We start from the raw sequence: 19,138 nt of genomic DNA, 5'->3' as shown, positions 1-19,138 counted from the left end.
AATATTGCGAAAAGACTAGTTTTTGGGGTAGAAAACGGCAAAGTGCGAAAATGGCTTTAAATAATTATTTTCCGTTTGATACTGTTGTATAATGCTAAGTTTACATTTACGAAATCCACTCGATTTCAACTGTCAATTCCATAGCTCAAACGTCAAATGAAATCTCATCTGAATTTCATTTGACGTTTAACCTATGGGTTTGGATTTAGCGGAGGGCATGTTTATTTATGGATTTTAAAGAATTTTTCAACGCACGGGAAAATGTTAAATTTTGTAATGGTTGGTTTACATTTACGAAATCCACTCGATTTCAACTGTCAATTCCTTTGCGTATGCGTCAAATGAAAACTCATCTGAAATCCATTGGATTTCATTTGACGTTTAAGCAATGGTATTGAGAGTTGAAATCGATTGAATTTCATAAATGCAAACTTACTATAAGATTCAGTTGTCCTTCCATTGTTTTAATTAACTACAGCCTTGACTTTGAAATTGGTCTATTTGGATATAGCTCCCAAATACAATTTAACATATTCACAGTGTGTAGGGTATCATATAGTCGGGCCAGGTCGACATGATCCTTTCCTTATTGACTATTTATTTTTCCTCTGCATTTCTACTTTGTAATTATGGTTCCATTTTGTATTTTATGGTTTGTTAAAAAATACTATGTTAAATTTATTTAATAACACTGTGCTACAGTGAAAATTTGCAGGGGTTCTAATGCATAAATTCGGTTTTGTGGGAGTCCATAGAAGACGAAAATACCTTTGGTTTCTTTGGGTCACTTCGGGTTTTGATTTTATAACGGTAAATGTAGTGAAAAATGGGCTTTCTTGGATTTTCAAATTTAAACGAACATTACTTCTTTTTTCCACAACCGATTTGCACACCCTATTTTTTATTGGAAACGGGAGAATAATACCTTTCGAACAAGCCATAGATTTTTAAAATCGATTAACAAATGGCTAAGTAATAGTGGTTTAAGTGTGACAAAAACGCATTAAAAACATGGTTTGTTCCAGTACTGCACATTTATACACATTTTTACTATTTTTTTCGATAACATAAAGGAAAAATCGGTTATCGGAGTAAAAATGTGTAGAAATGTGTAGTACTGGAACAAACCAACAGTAAAATGTTTTTCCTTGTGCTCTAGGCTGCGTAAACGATACCTAACGGTATAATTATTTACTGTTAGCAAGTAGGAAATTTAGCTGGCTTTCCAAAATTGAAAAATTAATGCGTTATGGCATTTTTTTGTGTTTTAACTATTTGTTTTTTTTTTTTTATATTTTCCTTTATAAAAGATTAGTACCTTGTGCGTAATTGTAAAGCAAGATAATCACAACTAAAATCATACATGCTAAGGTTCCAATCTTTTATAAAGGGAAATTTGAAAAAAACCAAAAAGTTAAAACACAAAAAATGCCATAACGCTTTCATTTTTCAACCGATTTCGTTGGCTTTTAGCATTTTGGAAAGCCAACTAAATTTCCTACTTGCTAACAGTAAATAATTGTACCGTTAGGTATCGTTTACGCAGCCTAGAGCACAAGGAAAAACATTTTACTGTTTTTTAATGCGTTTTTGTCACACTTAAACCACTATTACTAAGCCATTTGTTAACCGATTTTAAAAATCTATAGCTTGTCCGAAAGACATTATTCTCCCGTTTCGAATAAAAAATAGGGTGTGCAAATCGGCTGTGAAAAAAAGAAGTAATGTTCGTTTAAAGTTGAAAATCCAAGAAAGCCCATTTTTCACTACATTTACCGTAAAGGCCTGCGTACATAAGCTGCTTTGCCTGATTGCCTTGCTTTGCTGCTTCAATAAAAAATAAAAGAACAAAGAAGGCCGACCCAATTTCCAACTGATGGCAACCCAGTTCGAAATTTCGTCTTTATTCTATTATTTTTATTACGTCAGAAATGAAGCAGGTAAGCAAGGCAATCAGGCAAAGCAGCTTATGTACGCAGGCCTTTATAAAATCAAAACCCGAAGTGACCCAAAGAGTCCAAAGGTATTTTCGTCTTCTATGGACTCCCACAAAACCGAATATATGCATCAGAACCCCTGCAAAAAAATTTTGTCAACATTTGTATCATAGTGTAATTATCATAATGTGTGTCTTTTTAGTCCCAATTTACATTAGGCGAGTTTACTTGCGGCAATTGTCAGTTTGATGGAGAGACAGGTGAGGTATATGGTAACCCTTTGCCTCTCAACACCCTCTCTCACCCACAAACTGACAATTGCCGCAAGTAAACTCGCCTAATGTAAATTGGGACTTACTTACTAAATGTTGCTGAAACATTTTTTTCAGCAACTTTTCCTTTATACAACTGTCAAAATTTGAAACATTTGTAATAATTATTACTAATTATCACGTAAAAAGACACAGCTAATGATTGAATAATCTCGAATTTACATTAATTATAAGCACGGTAATGATGGAAAAGTGAGTATTCTTGAATTTAAATGTGCAAATCTTATTTTTGTTTTATAAAATTTAAAATAATTAAATACAGACTAAAAAGATTAACATACACATACCATTAATTTGGAAATTATAACATAAATAACGGAAAATATACTCACCACGGGAATGACGAAATTTGTGGAACATGCTCAAAAAATACAGAACACTTCAACAGCTCTAACACTACTGACTACATTTTTCGCTTCTGTCGATTATATTTAAAAATAACGGGAATTGTCGTTACTTTAACAGATTACTTATAAATAGACAGCGAAATCCTATGCAAATGCAAATATGCTTAGGATGGTCGTAGAGAAAATTTGATAAGACAGAAACTCGTTTTATCACAAAATAAATGAGCATATGCAAAACCATATTCAAAAATATATACAAGGATTTGTGATCTAAAAATCCCACCGAAAGGGCTGAAATGTGGTATTAAGTCTTCGTTAGGGGTATGAAACTTTACACCTGAAATTTGTCCGCATGGGTACACGTCTTCATATAGCCCCCATAGAACGGTACCTCCCGATTTCAGATGTTTTGAAGGTTGTGACCTCAACATCACACTTAAATGGCTGATATTTTGCATAAAGTCTTCGTTGGGATTATAGAACTTTCCATCTGAAATTTGTCAGTACAGGACCACGTATTCATATTTTCAGTATTTTTAAAGTTGTAGCCTCAATATTGCACCGAAATGATTGAAATTTGGTATTTGGTCTTCGTTGGGGGTATAAAACTTTCCACCTGAAATTTCTCGGTATAGGTTTACATCTTCATATAGCGCCCATATGCCCGTAATTTCTACGCGTAGTTATCTATGAGTTGATAGATATCCCCCTTGTAATAGCCCGTTTAGACTAGTCATTTTAAATCGACTCGATTTCTAAATCCAACTTTCAAATCCTACTTGTTTAGACTAGTTTAAAATGATGTAAAATGTCAATCAGCTGATCTTTGTTTACGTATACATTCGCGCTTTTTTATTTACTAAACATTTGCAAAAAAATTTGTTTGAACATTAAAAATGGAAAAAATTGATGTGTTAACTCAGGTTTTTCTCCAGTGCTGCGATCGGCAGGAAAGTCAACAAATGATGCTGCACAATATACATAAAGATAAAAGGAATATATTAATGAAAATGTTAATTTTAATAAAAAAACAAAATATGATCACCCGGACTCTGCGAATGTCTGGCAGAATTTGGAAATTTGTAAGGTCCTCTTTGTCAGAAAATTATATACGCATGTTCATATGTGTTTATGTATTTTAGGAGAGACATGGAAAGTTCTGGGAGATGGACATTCCTAGATGTACACCTTCTTTTTTTAAAGAAAGTTTCCGGATGGACCGTGAACGTTTTAATATACTGTGTGATCAACTTAAATCCATGGAAAAAATCGACACACACTTGAGGAAATGTATTCCACTGGACAAAAGAATTGCCATATCGTTATATACACTACGGTCGTCTGCGGAATACGCCACCATTGGACGTTTATTTGGAGTGTCCAAAGCGACTGTTTGCATTTTATTTAATGAATTTTGTAGCAAGGTATGGGAAATACTTGCTCCCCAACATCTACCCAGCAATATTTTGACCGAACAAAAAGTGGACGAGTGTGTCAAAGGTTTTGAGAGTCTTGGGTTTCCTCAGTGTTTCGGGGCCCTTGGTAAGTAGTTGAACAAATATTGTTGCCAATCAGCACCAACAATATATGTATGTTCAGCATTTTATGGATTATAATCCTTCCATTAATTGTTATTATTCGAATTTAACAGATGGTTGCCATATCGAGATTAAGCCTCCAAGGGAGGAGGCATATGATTACTACAACTATAAGGGCTGGTACTCTATGGTGCTTCTGGCTTTAGTTGATTATAGGTGATAAATATTATTATACCAACCTTTGGTTCTTACAATATGTTCGTTTCAGATACCGTTTTACATATATTAACGTCGGTGCTCCCGGTCGGTGCAACGACTCATATATCTACGAGAGCAGCAAATTGAAAAAATTGCTTCAAAGCCCAATTTTAAATGATAAAAGGAAGAATATGTGTGGGTATGATGTACCAGTGTTTATAATTGGGGATTCGGCATTCCAATTATCGGAAACAATTATGAAGCCATACCCATTTGCTGTAGGTGCTTCAGACAAGGAGAAGAAATATAATTATCATTTGTCGAAAGCGAGAAGAGTTGTGGAGAATGCCTTCGGTCATTTGAAGGCTAGATTTCGCAGGGTAGGCAGAGGTATCGAAAATGATATCAAAAATTCCAAAAATATTATAAAATGTAGTTGTGTTTTGCACAACTTTTTAAATGATCATAATGATATATAGTTTTTTTTTAATGCGTATGGTGTTTCAGAACCCAGTATATTTGATGGTGCTGACTGCTACATGGTAAGGTTCTTGGAAAAAATCGAGACGTATCGGTTTCCCCATTAAAAAAATTCTAATTAAACCAGGAACTCAAGGATTATCTGTTGTAAAAAGTTCTAAACTGGTTTTATGTGCAAAATGTTGCCGTTCTGTTGGTAGAAAGTATGACCTAGTTCATCTTGCAATTGAATTAATTTTGGGAGTCACCCCCCATTATTTTTACTGCTTTCGGACTGTTATCTCTTGGACTTGTGTTCGAACAAAATTATCATTCTGTAATTATATGAAGGCAACGACATTGATGATATCAACGCATAAGACTTCCAGTGTACTCGAAACAATTGTGGAAGTTTTTGATATGGATGTGTTTGGGAGAAAAAATCTTCGAAGAATCTTATGAGCCACGAATGCTACCAGTTTTGTACATATGTATATTATGCATAAAAAGTATCACATATTTTTTACCTGAATCTGCTTGTAATATTGTGCAGCTTATTTTTTATCTCATCGGGAGTGTATATATATCCCTGTGATGCCATTTCTGCAACAATATTAGCATATACATGCGAATTTTTCCTAGCTCCTCTAAGCTTATCCATATTCTTTTCCCAAAGATCTAGTAGGAACTCCTCTCCAGCTGGTGACCAGCGTTTACGACTCTGTTTGTTTCGATTCCTGTTAAAAATAAACATGTAAATTCTTAAATATATTGTTGCAATTTATTTTAAATTAAAGGCATACCTTTTTTCTTTCTTTTCTGCATCCATTTTATTTTTATTCAATAATTATTCTATTTTTGCAACCGCTTCTATTTTTTTCGTGTTTACAGTTATTTGAAAAATGTAAATAAACGACACATGAACTCAGTTGCCAATTTTGGTACAGACAACAATAGTTGTATTTTTAGGAGCAAAAACAGTGTTGTATATGAAAATATTTCGATTTAAAGTTTGATTTAAAACAAATCCAAGTTTTGAGTTGATTTAATTTTGTATGGTAAATCAGGGTGGATTTGGGTGGATTAAGCACTTAAATCAAGATAATGGCCTTAATCAACGTATAAGGGTATAGTCTAAACGGGCTATAAGCAAAATTTCATAATTTCAATCCATAGGTAACGTTACCGGGTCGAAAACGGCTGTGTTACTTACACCAAGGATTTTGCCTGGTTGATCGTTGCCAATGCGTTAAAAATTGTAAAACACTTATATGTGGCAATGTTTTTACGAAATCATGAATGAAAATCACCACATGCTTTCAAAATTTGCACGCCTCGGTAAATGGCACGTATAAATTAAAAAACGCGTAGGTAAAGATAACTAATAGGTAGCTACCTACCCGGTTACCTAGGGCTAGAAATTACGGGCAATAGAACGGTACCTCCGGATATCTTGTATTTTGAAGGTTGTGGCATCAATAGCCCTCCAAAATGGCTAAAATTTGGTATTAAGGCTTCCTTGGGGGTATAAAACATTTCACCTGAAATTTCTCAATATGGGTCCACGTCTTCATATAGCCACCATAGAGCGGTACCTCCGGTTTTCTGATAAAATTTAAAGGTTGTGGCCTCAATATCCCTCCAAAATGGCTGAAATTTGCTATTAAGTCTTTCTTGGAGGCATACAACTTTCAACCTGTATTTTGTCGGTATAGGTCCACGCCTTCATATAGCCCCCATAGAACGGTACCTCCGGATTTCTGGTATTTTGAAGGTTGTGGCCTCAATATCCCTCCGAAATGGGTGAAATTTGGTATTAAGTCTTCCTTGGGGGTAAACAACTTTCCACCTAAAATTAGTCGGTTTAAGTTCAGGCCTTCATATAGCCCCCATAGAACGATACCTCCCGATTTTCGGCCGTGGTTATACATTTCTCTATTTTATTGACATGTCTGAAAAGAATTTTAAACAAAAAAATGTTACCTGCAAATATTTTGTACCTTTTATTGACAAATTTGTTGCATAAGAAAATATGTAAAATGCATAAATTTTGCATATGCAAAAAGTTATGCATTTTGCATATGTCATATTTTTCGATTGCAATTGAATCAGAAGCCATATTTTTTGGCTAGTCCCAAAATTTTACATGAATCGGACCAAAAATAGGGTTTGCATTAAATTTCGCTGTCTACTTATAAGCAAAAACCGGTTTAAAGCATTTTTTTCTTAATAGCTTTGTTCCTTTACTTTTTTAATGGTAAGAGTGGTAAAAGAGAAAAGTGTCAAAATTGCTCAAAATTGCTCTCTCATGAACATTTTTACCAGAAAAGTAAAGGAACGGAAAAAGGTAGATCTGGCAGCAATGTCAAAAAGAAACATAAAAAATCAAATTTCGTCTTTTATTTCACAGTTTTTAATTTAGTTTTGTCAGCGTTCGACTTTTTCTTATGTTTTCCATTTTCGTTTTCATTGTGAAATAATCGTCAAACAAAAGTCGAAAAATCAGTTCTGCCATTTTTTACCTGCAGAAATTTTGCTGGTAGGCTGTGGTAGAAGAGAAAGCCATTTTCGCTCCCTCTCCTCTCTTAAAAATTGCTTCCAGTTTTGCCACTTTTCGGGGTTAAGGAACGCTTTGCAGGTTAAAAATGGTAACAAATGGTAAAAATGGCAACCTCAGGTAAGTAAAGGAACACAGCTAATAAAAACATTGACGCATGGGAATGACTAAAAAAATTGGGACACGACTAATGCCTTGTTCAGACTGGCGGTAATTCGCTCTCTATTCGTTGTTCGACCCTAAATTACGATACAATTACTTCATTTCCCATACAAAATTTTGAGAACGAACAACGATTTGTGTACATTGTTCAATTTAAATTACTCTCAGAACGACGATACAATATGTCCCATCTCTAGCAAATGAGAGAATTTATCGAATAAATTAATTATGACAGGAAAAATACAAAATTTAAAAATTTATTAAAAACCCAAACATTTTTAGAAAAACTGCAAAATATGAATGAAAAGTAAACCGTTTAAGGACTAATATATATTCAAATCATAGCAGATTGTGTCTTCTCTTTCATTGCACTTACATATCTTGTCCACCGTTTCAATTTCGCCTTCAAATTTAGAAACAAAAATCAAATGCCTGCCGGAACGTCTCAAAAAGTTATCTTGGCAGGTCTCTTTCTCGTTGATTTTGAAAATAGAAAAATTAAAAAATGTGCTGAAAACACCAAAATTATGATAAAAAATAGAAAAGATGAATGAAAATAATATAATTAAATATTAAGTCCCGGGCCACACTAGAGTAATTTCATTGAAATTTTGACATGAAATTGTGCGTCTATAGATGGAGCTCCATAGAAGAGTAAAATCATGAAATTGAAGAGTAAAATCATGAAAATTAATAGCGGTTTGGCCGTAAATTTTCAGGAGATTCCTCTACCTTCCCTCCCAGTCCTTGGTTTGGCTGGCTTATGTGTTTCACGAAATCGATTATTTCTGTATTTTCGTGACTTTTGCATATTATATCAACTATATTCTACTAAATATTCAAAAATAAGCAAAAATTCCCTTTATTTCTGCCGTTTTTGTAAAGAAATATAAACAGTTTTCTCTTTTCTAGGATAGCGTTTTTCCTTAGGCCTAAATTTTAATAATTTGCTATGAAATATAATATTTTTGCACACAGGAACAAAGCTTCTTTTCGCAATTATAAAAATTTATACTCAAATTGCAGAAAAAATTCGATATTGACCTTTTTTGCCAAAATATTTAACAAAAGTTACAAAAACCGAATATTTTTGACGCATAGAAAACAGGGTTAACAACTTCTTCTTTGTTATTCTCGCTGATAGGGTTGCCATGGATCCATGTTACATACATCTTTTAATTGCCACAGGACCAACATTTTTTTAAGTATTTGGTTTTTTGAATATTGGGTATGGGGTTCTAAAATACTGAGGTGTTATTATTGGTCAAATTGAAAACCGAATATTTTTGACACTCACTGTATGTACATACACAATTTTGGGCTGTTCCTTTACTTTTGAAAATGGTAAAACCGGCAAAAATAGTAAACGTTGTAAACTGCTCCCATATGAAATGTATTGTGTCTGAAGTAAAGGAACGCTTTTCGAGTAAAAAGTGGTAAAACTTGAAGATTCTTGCACGTAAAGGAACAGAGCTTTTGTGTATAAAGATTTGAAAGAATAAGCAAACTAGTAGAAAAATATTAGCTGTGTTCCTTTACTTACCTGAGGTTACCATTTTAACCATTTGTTACAATTTTTAACCTGCAAAACGTTCCTTAACCCCGAAAAGTGGCAAAACTGGAAGCAATCTTTAAGAGAGGAGAGAAAGCGAAAATGGCTTTCTCTTCTACCACAGCCTACCAGCAAAATTTCAGCAGGTAAAAAATGGCAGAACTGATTTTTCGGCTTTTGTTTGACGATTATTTCACAATGAAGAAGGAAACGGACGAAAAACAGAAGAAAAAGTCGAACGCTGACAAAACTAAATTAAAAACTGTGAAGACGAAAGTTGATTTTTTATGTTTCTTTTTGACTTTGCTGCCAGATCTACCATTTTTCCGTTCCTTTACTTTTCTGGTAAATATGTTCATGAGAGAGCAATTTTGAGCAATATTGACACTATTCTCTTTTACCACTCTTACCATTAAAAGCAAAGGAACAAAGCTATTATAATCAGCTGTTTGCTATGGCCTACCTTGTAATAATTGTACCATGCATGGTACAATTACCCTGCGTTTACAAATGACAGGACAGTTGAGTTCATGTATTGATTGTCAAAATACCAAAACTTGCCTTTGTGACGTAGGCGTCCAGACAACTGCAAAAACAGTTGTAAAATTATGAATGAAAATCATCGAATTCCTTTTGTTTTCCGTTCACATATTTAATTTTATTCATGTTCTTTTGTTTTCAACACATTTCAATTATTATCTCACACATTTTTACAAAAAAATGTCAAAATTTTGTTAACCCGGCTGTCTGTGAAAGAACGATGGACAGCTGGTAGCCAAACGACAAATGTATGTATGTGTTAGTAAATCAGAGTTGTATTTGAAGACAAACTGTCTAGTGTAAACGCCTAGTAATGTATAAGGTAGGCAAAAGCTAACAGCTGATTAAAATTTTTTTGTTGTTATGGCCTATTCTGTCAAAAGCAGGGTTGACATTTTTTACTGTTGTTGACATTATGCAATTATAAAGGTAGATTCATCAGTGAATTGTTCCAACAAAAACTGCTTTAGCACTAAATCTTAAAATTGAAAACATGGATAAGATCAGCCAAACTTTTCAAGTAGAAGATAAGAGGATGACATTTTTGTTTTCGCTGTCTTAAGTTTTGGTTAGAACTTCTGCTATTTGTGGAACACTTATCTAGCAATAATATTCTGGAGCATAACTGAAGTGATTTTTATTTTTTACTCTATTTGGTACTTTTAAAATAAACAGAGTAGTTCTAAAGTTCATATGTTTTTGTAACACCGACTATACATCTACCAAGGCCTACAGAAGGTCGGCCATTCAGAGTTCTGTTAACAACTTTTGACAACAAACATAATAGATTGTTCATTATTGTGATTTGATTTCCTTTGTATTTTATGTCACAATAATGTATTTGACAGCAAAATAAATAGTCAGGGCTAACTAGTTTGGCCTGAGTGTCCGACTGTATAGACTGTGACATCTACCTTTGTTATTGCTCCATGGCTACAGGATAGTATTTTTCAGCGATTATCATACATGGCCTACCTCTACTTTATTATACCATGGGTACTAGCATGATGAAAGGTGGCGTAAAACCACAAGCTGATTGGTTTCAATCTGTCAATTTTGTTTGTTATTGTGAATCATTTGTAGGAAAATGTAAACACACGTTTTGACTTATTGAAGAATTTTCGGCGAAAGTAGTGTTGTTGTTGTGCTACTTACGTGACCTGGGGCTGGATTCTTGTCGTATGAATATTTGAAATGAAAAATATTTCCTTTATATTTTTTTCATTTGGCAGTTTTCATCTTTACAAAAGTTTTCATTTCACATTTTCATAGAAACAGAATTGAGTACCTGGATTCTTGTTGTATGAAAATTTGAAATGAAAAATATTTCCTTTATATTTTTTCATTTGACAGTTTTCTCCTTTATAAAAGTTTTCATTTCACATTTTCATAGAAACAGAAGCTCTGTTCCAGAACTAAAAAGTTTTTAAAATTTTTACCACTTTTACACATTTTGCGTTCCCGTACACAAAATTTATATGAAAATCGTTTACGACTTTTACAACTTTTACGACTTTTACCACTTTATAAAGTACGGGAACAGGCCAAGAATTGAGCCCCTGATAAATAGATCTTGGGTACTAGTGAGTAAACTGCTATGCAATTTTTTGCTGGGAACTCTTCGTCAAAAATACGTGGCAACGCACATTGTTGACGGCGTTGCCTGAGTCGAGCTCAGCTTTTGTCGAGTAACTATGTCTCGGTTACTGGTTATTCTATTAACCCTCCCTTTTTTTTGAAGTATCTTATCTTTATTACAACAACAGACGAAACAAGAAATACAGAAAAATATTATATTATCTCTCAGAAGTGTCGAGTAGTATTAAAAAAATAAATGATATTATCCTAAATGTTAGTTTAAGCCGTAATTGTGATTAAAACAAAATCTTTAAAATTATTGAAGAAATGTTTCATTGATGTGAACTCAACGAAGGAAGAAAAAAGAATACATATAGATAAAATGCTTCGCCATACCTACATTAAGCGACAACTACGATAGATATGGGTAAGACTGTCAAAGTAAATACATACACACGTACAAATTTTAATAAAGTCCTTTTTTCGCGAGCAGATTTTCACAACTACATTAAATATTTTGAAATAATCGCAAATCGAATTATTCATATCAATACCACAACACAATCCCCAACTCATTAATTGCCAGATAATAGAAGTGCACCACGACCAGCGAAACCTAAGCCAAAGTAATTGTGTGACTGAAAAAAAATCAGTCTGTTGCATGAAACATGAAGTTTGCTTATCTATCCTGTCGTCTCATTGTAATATTGGCATTGCTTGAAGAACATGTCACCACCAGCATAGATACATATAATAGATTAGCGAGTTCTACAATAGGAAAAACAAAATCACAAGTTCAGCTTCCAGTTTCAGTGGGGGCGAGCAGTAGTATTGCCGAACTATTTAGCAGCGCTGCCTATAAAGCCTTCGAATCGGCAGCCTTAACATATGAAGATCCAAACAATACATCGAGTCCCTCGTCCAACCAATCACTGCCGTTCAATATTGAAAATAAATCGGACAACAATGGGGACTCGTCAACAACGTCTCCATCGACCGCAGGTAGCAGCAATAAAACAGTTAACAACTTTATTACGAAAAAGATTCACTTTGATACTCAACTAAATCACTTGGTTGTGGATACAGTGACGGGACGTGTTTATGTAGGTGGTGTCAACAATTTGTATCAACTATCACCCGATTTGGAGATACACGAGAGCGTAAAGACCGGTCCAAAAAATGATTCTGTAGAGTGTTCGATATTGGATTGCCCTGCACATGCGAAACGTAAGCCCACCGATAACTACAACAAAGTGCTGCTCATTGACCGTTCCACTTCCCGTTTGATTGTATGTGGCAGCTTATTCCAAGGAAATTGTACCGTTCATAATTTGCAGAATGTGTCAATCATTGAACAGGAAGTTCAGGATGCTGTTGTAGCAAACGATGCAAACTCGTCGACGGTAGCATTTATCGCCCCTGGGCCACCGCAACATCCCTTGACAAATGTAATGTATGTTGGTGTAACATATACCAACAATTCACCTTACCGTAGTGAAATACCGGCTGTCGCGTCACGTTCTCTGCAGAAAAAGAATATGTTTCAAATTGCTTCGTCGGCTGTGACAACAGGTACCCGAACATTTATCAACTCTTATGCGCGCGAAGGATATTTAGTCACGTATGTTTACGGCTTTAGTTCAGAGAAGTTTTCATATTTTTTGACAACGCAACTGAAGCACAATCATCACTCAAATCCAAAGGAATACATTACCAAACTTGTTCGTATTTGCCAAGAGGATTCAAACTATTACTCCTACACAGAAATACCAGTAGACTGCATTAGCTCTGATCAAGGTGGAACCAAGTACAACTTAGTACAGGCGGCCTATTTGGATAAGTCAAGTTCGGACTTGGCTGAGAGCCTTTCAGTTACGCCACAAGATGATGTCCTTTATGCAATTTTTTCACAAGGACGTGGAAATCAATCGACAGATAACACTGCGCTTTGTATATACTCATTAAAAGACATACGACGAAAATTTATGCAGAATATTAAATCATGTTTCAATGGTGTTGGATCCAGAGGCCTCGATTTCATCTCACCCAACATGCCTTGTGTGCCAACAAAATTGCAAACTATCGGTGAAGACTTCTGTGGTCTTGATGTAAATTCTCCGCTTGGAGGCGATCAACCGATCACCGCTGTCCCAGTTTTGACGTTTAAAGACTATCTGACATCGATTGCGGCAACGAGTTCCAGCGGTTATACAGTTGTCTTCATTGGAACTGGCAATGGATATTTGAAGAAAATCGTGGTCGAATCTAAAACTGTAGCCAACGAGTATGCCCAGATACCCATTTCTGTAGGGTCGCCGATTCTTAAAGACATGCTCTTCGATAATCAGAATATGCATTTGTACGTTATGTCCAAATCACAGGTAGCAAAAGTGAAAGTCTATGATTGCAGTGGCTACAAAACATGTGGTGAATGTTTGGGAGCACACGACCCGTACTGCGGTTGGTGTTCATTGGAAAACAAGTGTTCACCACGATCAACTTGTCAGGACGATGTCAACGATCCCCTCTATTGGATCAATTATAAAACGGGCAAATGTACGACAATTACGAGTGTAATGCCACACCAACTGCAACGAACAACCGCGCGCACCCTTGAACTGATAATTGACCATTTGCCACAGCTCAAAGAGAACTTGGTATGTGCATTTACCACCGAAGACAAAGCCCTGTTCACAAATGCTACCAAGAAAAGAAACGGCGTAAACTGCACAACACCGCGCACAGATATGTTACCACAGATCGGCCAAGGAAAACACCACTTTACAGCAAAACTGTCTGTACGTACACGAAATGGCCCTGATTTGGTATCGACTGATTTTACGTTCTTCGATTGTAGCACCCACTCGTCGTGTACCCGTTGTGTTTCGTCTGAGTTTCCTTGTGATTGGTGCGTCGAAGCGCATCGTTGTACCCATGATACAGCAGAAAACTGTCGCAATGATATCCTTGTAACTGGTGTTAGCCGAATTGGACCTAGTTATCGATCCGGTCCAGGTTTTTGCCCAACCATAAATGCAACAGGCGATGGAAGTGAAATTCTCGTAGCTGCGGGCACAAGCAAGTCGATTAAGGTTAAAGTCCATATAATCGGTCAATTTATCGTACAAACACGATTTGTGTGTCAATTCAACATTGAAGGACGTGTCACTAGCTTGAATGCCCAGCTATTAGGCGATACAATCTACTGCGATAGCATGGAATTCCAATATACGTCACGATCGCCCAATTTGACAGCAACATTTGCGGTTATCTGGGGTGGTTCAAAGCCCTTAGATAATCCACACGACATTCATGTGGTCATATATCGTTGTCGTGATATGGCCGACAGTTGCGGTATGTGTTTGGCGCTGGCACAAAAATACAACTGCGGGTGGTGTTCTTCGACCAACACATGCGAAGTCGAAGAGCAGTGTAACAAAAACAACAATGAAGGCAAAACTGATTGGTTAAATCGGATGGAAACGTGTCCTAACCCAGAAATACATTATTTTTCTCCCAAAACTGGACCCTGGGAAGGTGGCACTAACATCACAATAAGAGGCATAAACTTGGGAAAGAAATTTTCTGATATCTATTCGGGTGTCCGCATAGCGGGTATAAATTGCTCTCCCTTTGAGAAATTCTACGTTGATACAAAGGAAATAGTTTGCATAGTTGACAGCCCAGGCGAACAAATGTACCGCAGTGGCCGAATTGTAGTACAAATAGGCGATTACCGTGGCGAATCGAAGGAAGATTATGAATTTGTTGATCCAAAGATATCGTCGTTTAGTCCGCGGCATGGTCCTGTTTCAGGTGGAACACAGATACGAATAATTGGCAAGTATTTAAATTCCGGTTCACGCATTCAAGCATTTATCAATGATCATTTGCCATGCGAGATTCTCAGTGTGGATGAAAATCAGGCTATTTGTAGTACTTCTTCGTCACCCGGCATCATAGAAGGGCGACTTAAAATGGTTTTCGATAATGGCCCAAGGGAATTTAACGAATACAATTTCAAATATGTTCTCGATCCCACTATTGAACAAGTATACTCCGGTACCAGAAGCAGCGAGACAAAAGTTCCCAAAGGAATACCAGCCGGTGGCACTGAAATTACGGTAATCGGTACTCACTTCAATTATATACAAGCGCCCAGCATGTATGTCATCTACAAAAATAAAACCTTCCTCAGCCAATGTCAGGTTAAATCACCAACCGAAATGAGTTGCGATTCGCCAACTGTAGAGATCAGTCCTGACGATATGCCAGGGGCGGAGAATCCGCAGAAGTTAGAATACGGGTTTCTAATGGACCACGTGTTGCAGGTGCAAAATCTTTCAGCCAAACATAACAATTATTATGAGCTCTATCCCAATCCGGTCTACTACAATTTTGAAGAGCGCGTCAAGTACTATAAGAGCGAGTACTTAACCATCAATGGACGACATTTGGATCGGGCGTGTAGCGAAAACGACGTGAAAGTATTTATTGGTAAAAAGTTGTGCAATATAACGTCGTTGTCGCGACAACAACTGACGTGTCGGCCCCCGCTAGAGCCGTTTGGTGGAGACAATTATGACTCGGACGATGACAGTAGTCCAGAAAGCAAAGATAGTTCGGGACCGGAAGTGGTGGTACGCATCGGACGCTCCTTGGAGTACCGAATCGGAGTATTAAGTTATGCTTCGCCGAATATCATGGACGATCTTGGCAAAAATGCCTTTGTTGTCGTTGTTTCAGGTGTTATCCTTTTGTTATTGATATTCGTTGCCCTTCTGGTGGCATACAAAAAGAAGACATCGGAATCGAATCGCGTCCTCAGAAACATGCAAGAACAAATGGATATTTTAGAGTTACGAGTAGCCGCAGAGTGTAAGGAGGCGTTTGCTGAATTGCAGACTGAAATGACAGATCTCACAGGAGACTTAACATCAGGTGGCATACCATTCCTGGACTACTGCACCTATGCTATGAAGATTTTGTTTCCCAATCATGAAGACCACATTGTTCTCCAGTGGGAACGGCCAGAATTGCTTCGCAAAGAAAATGGTTTGCGATTATTCGGTAAGCTAATTATGAACAAAACATTCCTGCTATTATTCATACGAACCCTGGAATCGAATCGATATTTCTCCATGAGGGAGCGAGTCAATGTTGCTTCATTGATCATGGTAACATTGCAGTCGAAGCTGGAGTATTGCACGGATATTTTGAAAACTCTGTTGAGCGACCTCATTGAAAAATGTATTGAAGGAAAAAGTCATCCCAAGCTTTTACTGAGAAGAACAGAAAGTGTCGCCGAGAAGATGTTAAGTGCTTGGTTTACCTTCCTTTTATATAAATTTCTAAAGGAGTGCGCAGGAGAACCTCTATATATGCTGTTCCGTGCAGTAAAAGGACAAGTGGACAAGGGTCCGGTGGATGCATGCACATACGAAGCTCGTTACTCTCTAAGTGAAGAGAAACTTATTCGACAGCTTATTGATTTCAGACCCATGACTGTATACGCCAGTATTATACAGCAACCTATATTCTGCAACAACGTGGATATGTTACCAACGCACACTGAGAATGTACCGGTCAAAGTTTTAGACTGCGATACAATTGGTCAAGTCAAAGAGAAATGCTTGGACACGATATACCGCAACATACCGGCTAGTCAGAAACCTAGAAAGGATGACTTAGATCTTGAATGGCGTACGGGTGCAACCGGTCGGGTAATTCTTTACGATGAAGACACAACCTCCAAGACTGAGAACGAGTGGAAAAAGTTGAACACGCTGCAGCATTATAATGTTCCAGACGGCGCTGCTCTCAGCTTAGTTCCCAAGCAAAGTTCAATTTATAATTTCTCTATTTTGTCAGACAAAAATGAGAAATCGCATAAATACGAGACGCTAAATCTCTCCAAGTACACATCATCTTCGCCCACATTTAGCAGAGCCGGCAGCCCTCTCAATAACGACATGCATGAGAACGGCATCAAATATTGGCACTTGGTGAAGCATCACGACAACGATGTCCAGAAGGAGGGGGAACGTGTTAATAAGCTCGTTTCGGAAATCTATTTGACACGTCTTCTGGCCACAAAAGGTACACTACAGAAGTTTGTCGATGATCTATTCGAGACAATTTTCAGCACTGCCCACCGCGGTTCAGCATTGCCGCTAGCGATTAAGTACATGTTCGACTTCCTTGATGACCAGGCCTTGTTGCATGGCATTACTGACCCCGAGGTTGTGCACACTTGGAAAAGCAATAGTTTACCGCTACGTTTCTGGGTGAATCTCATAAAGAATCCTAATTTCGTCTTCGACATCCACAAATCGAATATTGTCGATTCGTGTCTATCCGTTGTCGCACAAACGTTCATGGACTCGTGCTCCACATCCGATCACAGGCTGGGTAAGGACTCCCCCAGTTCAAAATTACTCTACGCAAAAGACATACCAGAATATCGCAAATGGGTTGATCGCTACTACCACGACATCCGAGAGATGCCCCCAATCTCAGATCAGGACATGAATGCCATGCTGGCCGAGGAGTCTCGACTTCACACATCCGAATTCAATACGAATTGTGCTCTACACGAACTCTACACCTATGTGGTCAAGTACAACGAGCAGTTGGCGGTCACATTAGAGGAGGACGAGTTTTCGCAGAAGCAGCGTCTTGCCTACAAATTAGAACAAGTCCACAACATCATGTCAGCCGAGTAAAATCTCTGCCCAGACACAGTGAAAACTACTATATTTTGTAATATGTAATCATTAAGAATTAAGCAAAGTAAAACATAACAACTAATTGGTGTTCAACATTTTTAATAAGCAAAGAAAAACGTATTGGAAAAATACCGAGTAAAAAAGTCAATCTTAAGAAAACAAATTCAAATTGTAATTCCCAACAATTTGGGCTCAATAAAAACAAAAACCAACAACATATTGATATTCAAAACATATTTAAGTATTAATCGATGTCACGTTCTATTTTTTGTATATTTTCTCATTTTTTTAAGGAAAATGTTAAATACATTTACTACCATTTATACATATATCATTTAAAATGTAATTTTCGAACAAGTCTGTCCAACAGGGAGCTTCTTCTTTTGGATGTCCAATCAACATTAGAACGAATAACTAAAGAATCTTGCAGTGAAAGTGAACTATAACTCATCTCATAATGCTCAACATCAGATGTAGGTTAACGATGCTTGTTGCGTGTCTGCCCATACACACCGACCCAAACACACACTCAATGTCATACATACGCACAAGTATGTGTACTCGAAAACTACGCTTCATTCCTTGTTGGACAGATACAAAATAGCGAAGTACGAAATCATAACTATAATTTTAAACGATAATAATAATAAATAATAATAATAAATGTATTACGAATATAATTTATAAAATATTGATGTTTTGCCTATTCCATATACTAAGCCTAAGCCACATAATAACAAACAGACATATCTGGAACAAATACATTCAAGAAACAAAAATGTTGTATGTAACTGCTTGCATTTACGAGTACATGCGCAATTCTTTGCTCTGTCTCAGATATACTCATTTGTTTAGTACATTAATATCCGCAGCTTCCCAGTGGGAAAGGGGGACGTATTACCTTTGTAATCGAAAAAGGAATGTAAAATGACAAAAAATTGCACATTGATTAGCCAAATCCATAGGTAATGGAATCAACATACAGTATGGAATGAAAAGTTAAAAAGGCAATGCAGAAATTCTATGAATTATTGGTTGCCGAATACATTATTGTTTACACGGAGCATGTCCTAGGAAAATAATCATTATTTTTTGTGTCCAGAAGAAAAGAATGTGTAATCTTCGAATTGTCTGATTTCATTACCTATTGTTTGTGTACTGATTCGATTACCTGTGGATTAGGGAATATATTGTGTTGGTCATTTTACAT

At 36.5% G+C, this 19,138-nt stretch overlaps 2 protein-coding genes across 2 annotated transcripts; one reads left to right on the top strand and one right to left on the bottom strand.

The window, feature by feature from the left end:
- Positions 1-3,461: 3,461 nt before the first annotated feature.
- On the bottom strand, positions 3,462-5,679 carry LOC141390231 (uncharacterized). Its single transcript, XM_073963028.1, has 3 exons — positions 5,615-5,679; positions 5,339-5,548; positions 3,462-3,584 (listed from the first exon to the last, which is right to left on the bottom strand). Exons 1-3 carry the CDS (start codon positions 5,638-5,640, stop codon positions 3,572-3,574), a joined length of 249 nt encoding a protein of 82 aa, XP_073819129.1. The 5' UTR covers positions 5,641-5,679; the 3' UTR covers positions 3,462-3,571.
- Positions 5,680-11,312: 5,633 nt separating this feature from the next.
- On the top strand, positions 11,313-18,162 carry PlexA (plexin A). The gene is made up of 2 exons (XM_073963003.1): positions 11,313-11,627; positions 11,694-18,162. Exon 2 carries the CDS (start codon positions 11,869-11,871, stop codon positions 17,923-17,925), a length of 6,057 nt encoding a protein of 2,018 aa, XP_073819104.1. The 5' UTR covers positions 11,313-11,627; positions 11,694-11,868; the 3' UTR covers positions 17,926-18,162.
- The last annotated feature ends 976 nt before the right edge of the window (positions 18,163-19,138 follow it).

This window comes from Musca autumnalis, unplaced genomic scaffold (genome assembly GCF_047663935.1).
Source record: "Musca autumnalis isolate F117 unplaced genomic scaffold, ASM4766393v1 scaffold_1, whole genome shotgun sequence".
In the NCBI taxonomy this organism is placed as follows: Eukaryota; Metazoa; Arthropoda; class Insecta; order Diptera; family Muscidae; genus Musca; species Musca autumnalis.
This window is presented reverse-complemented; position numbering and strand designations above follow the sequence as displayed.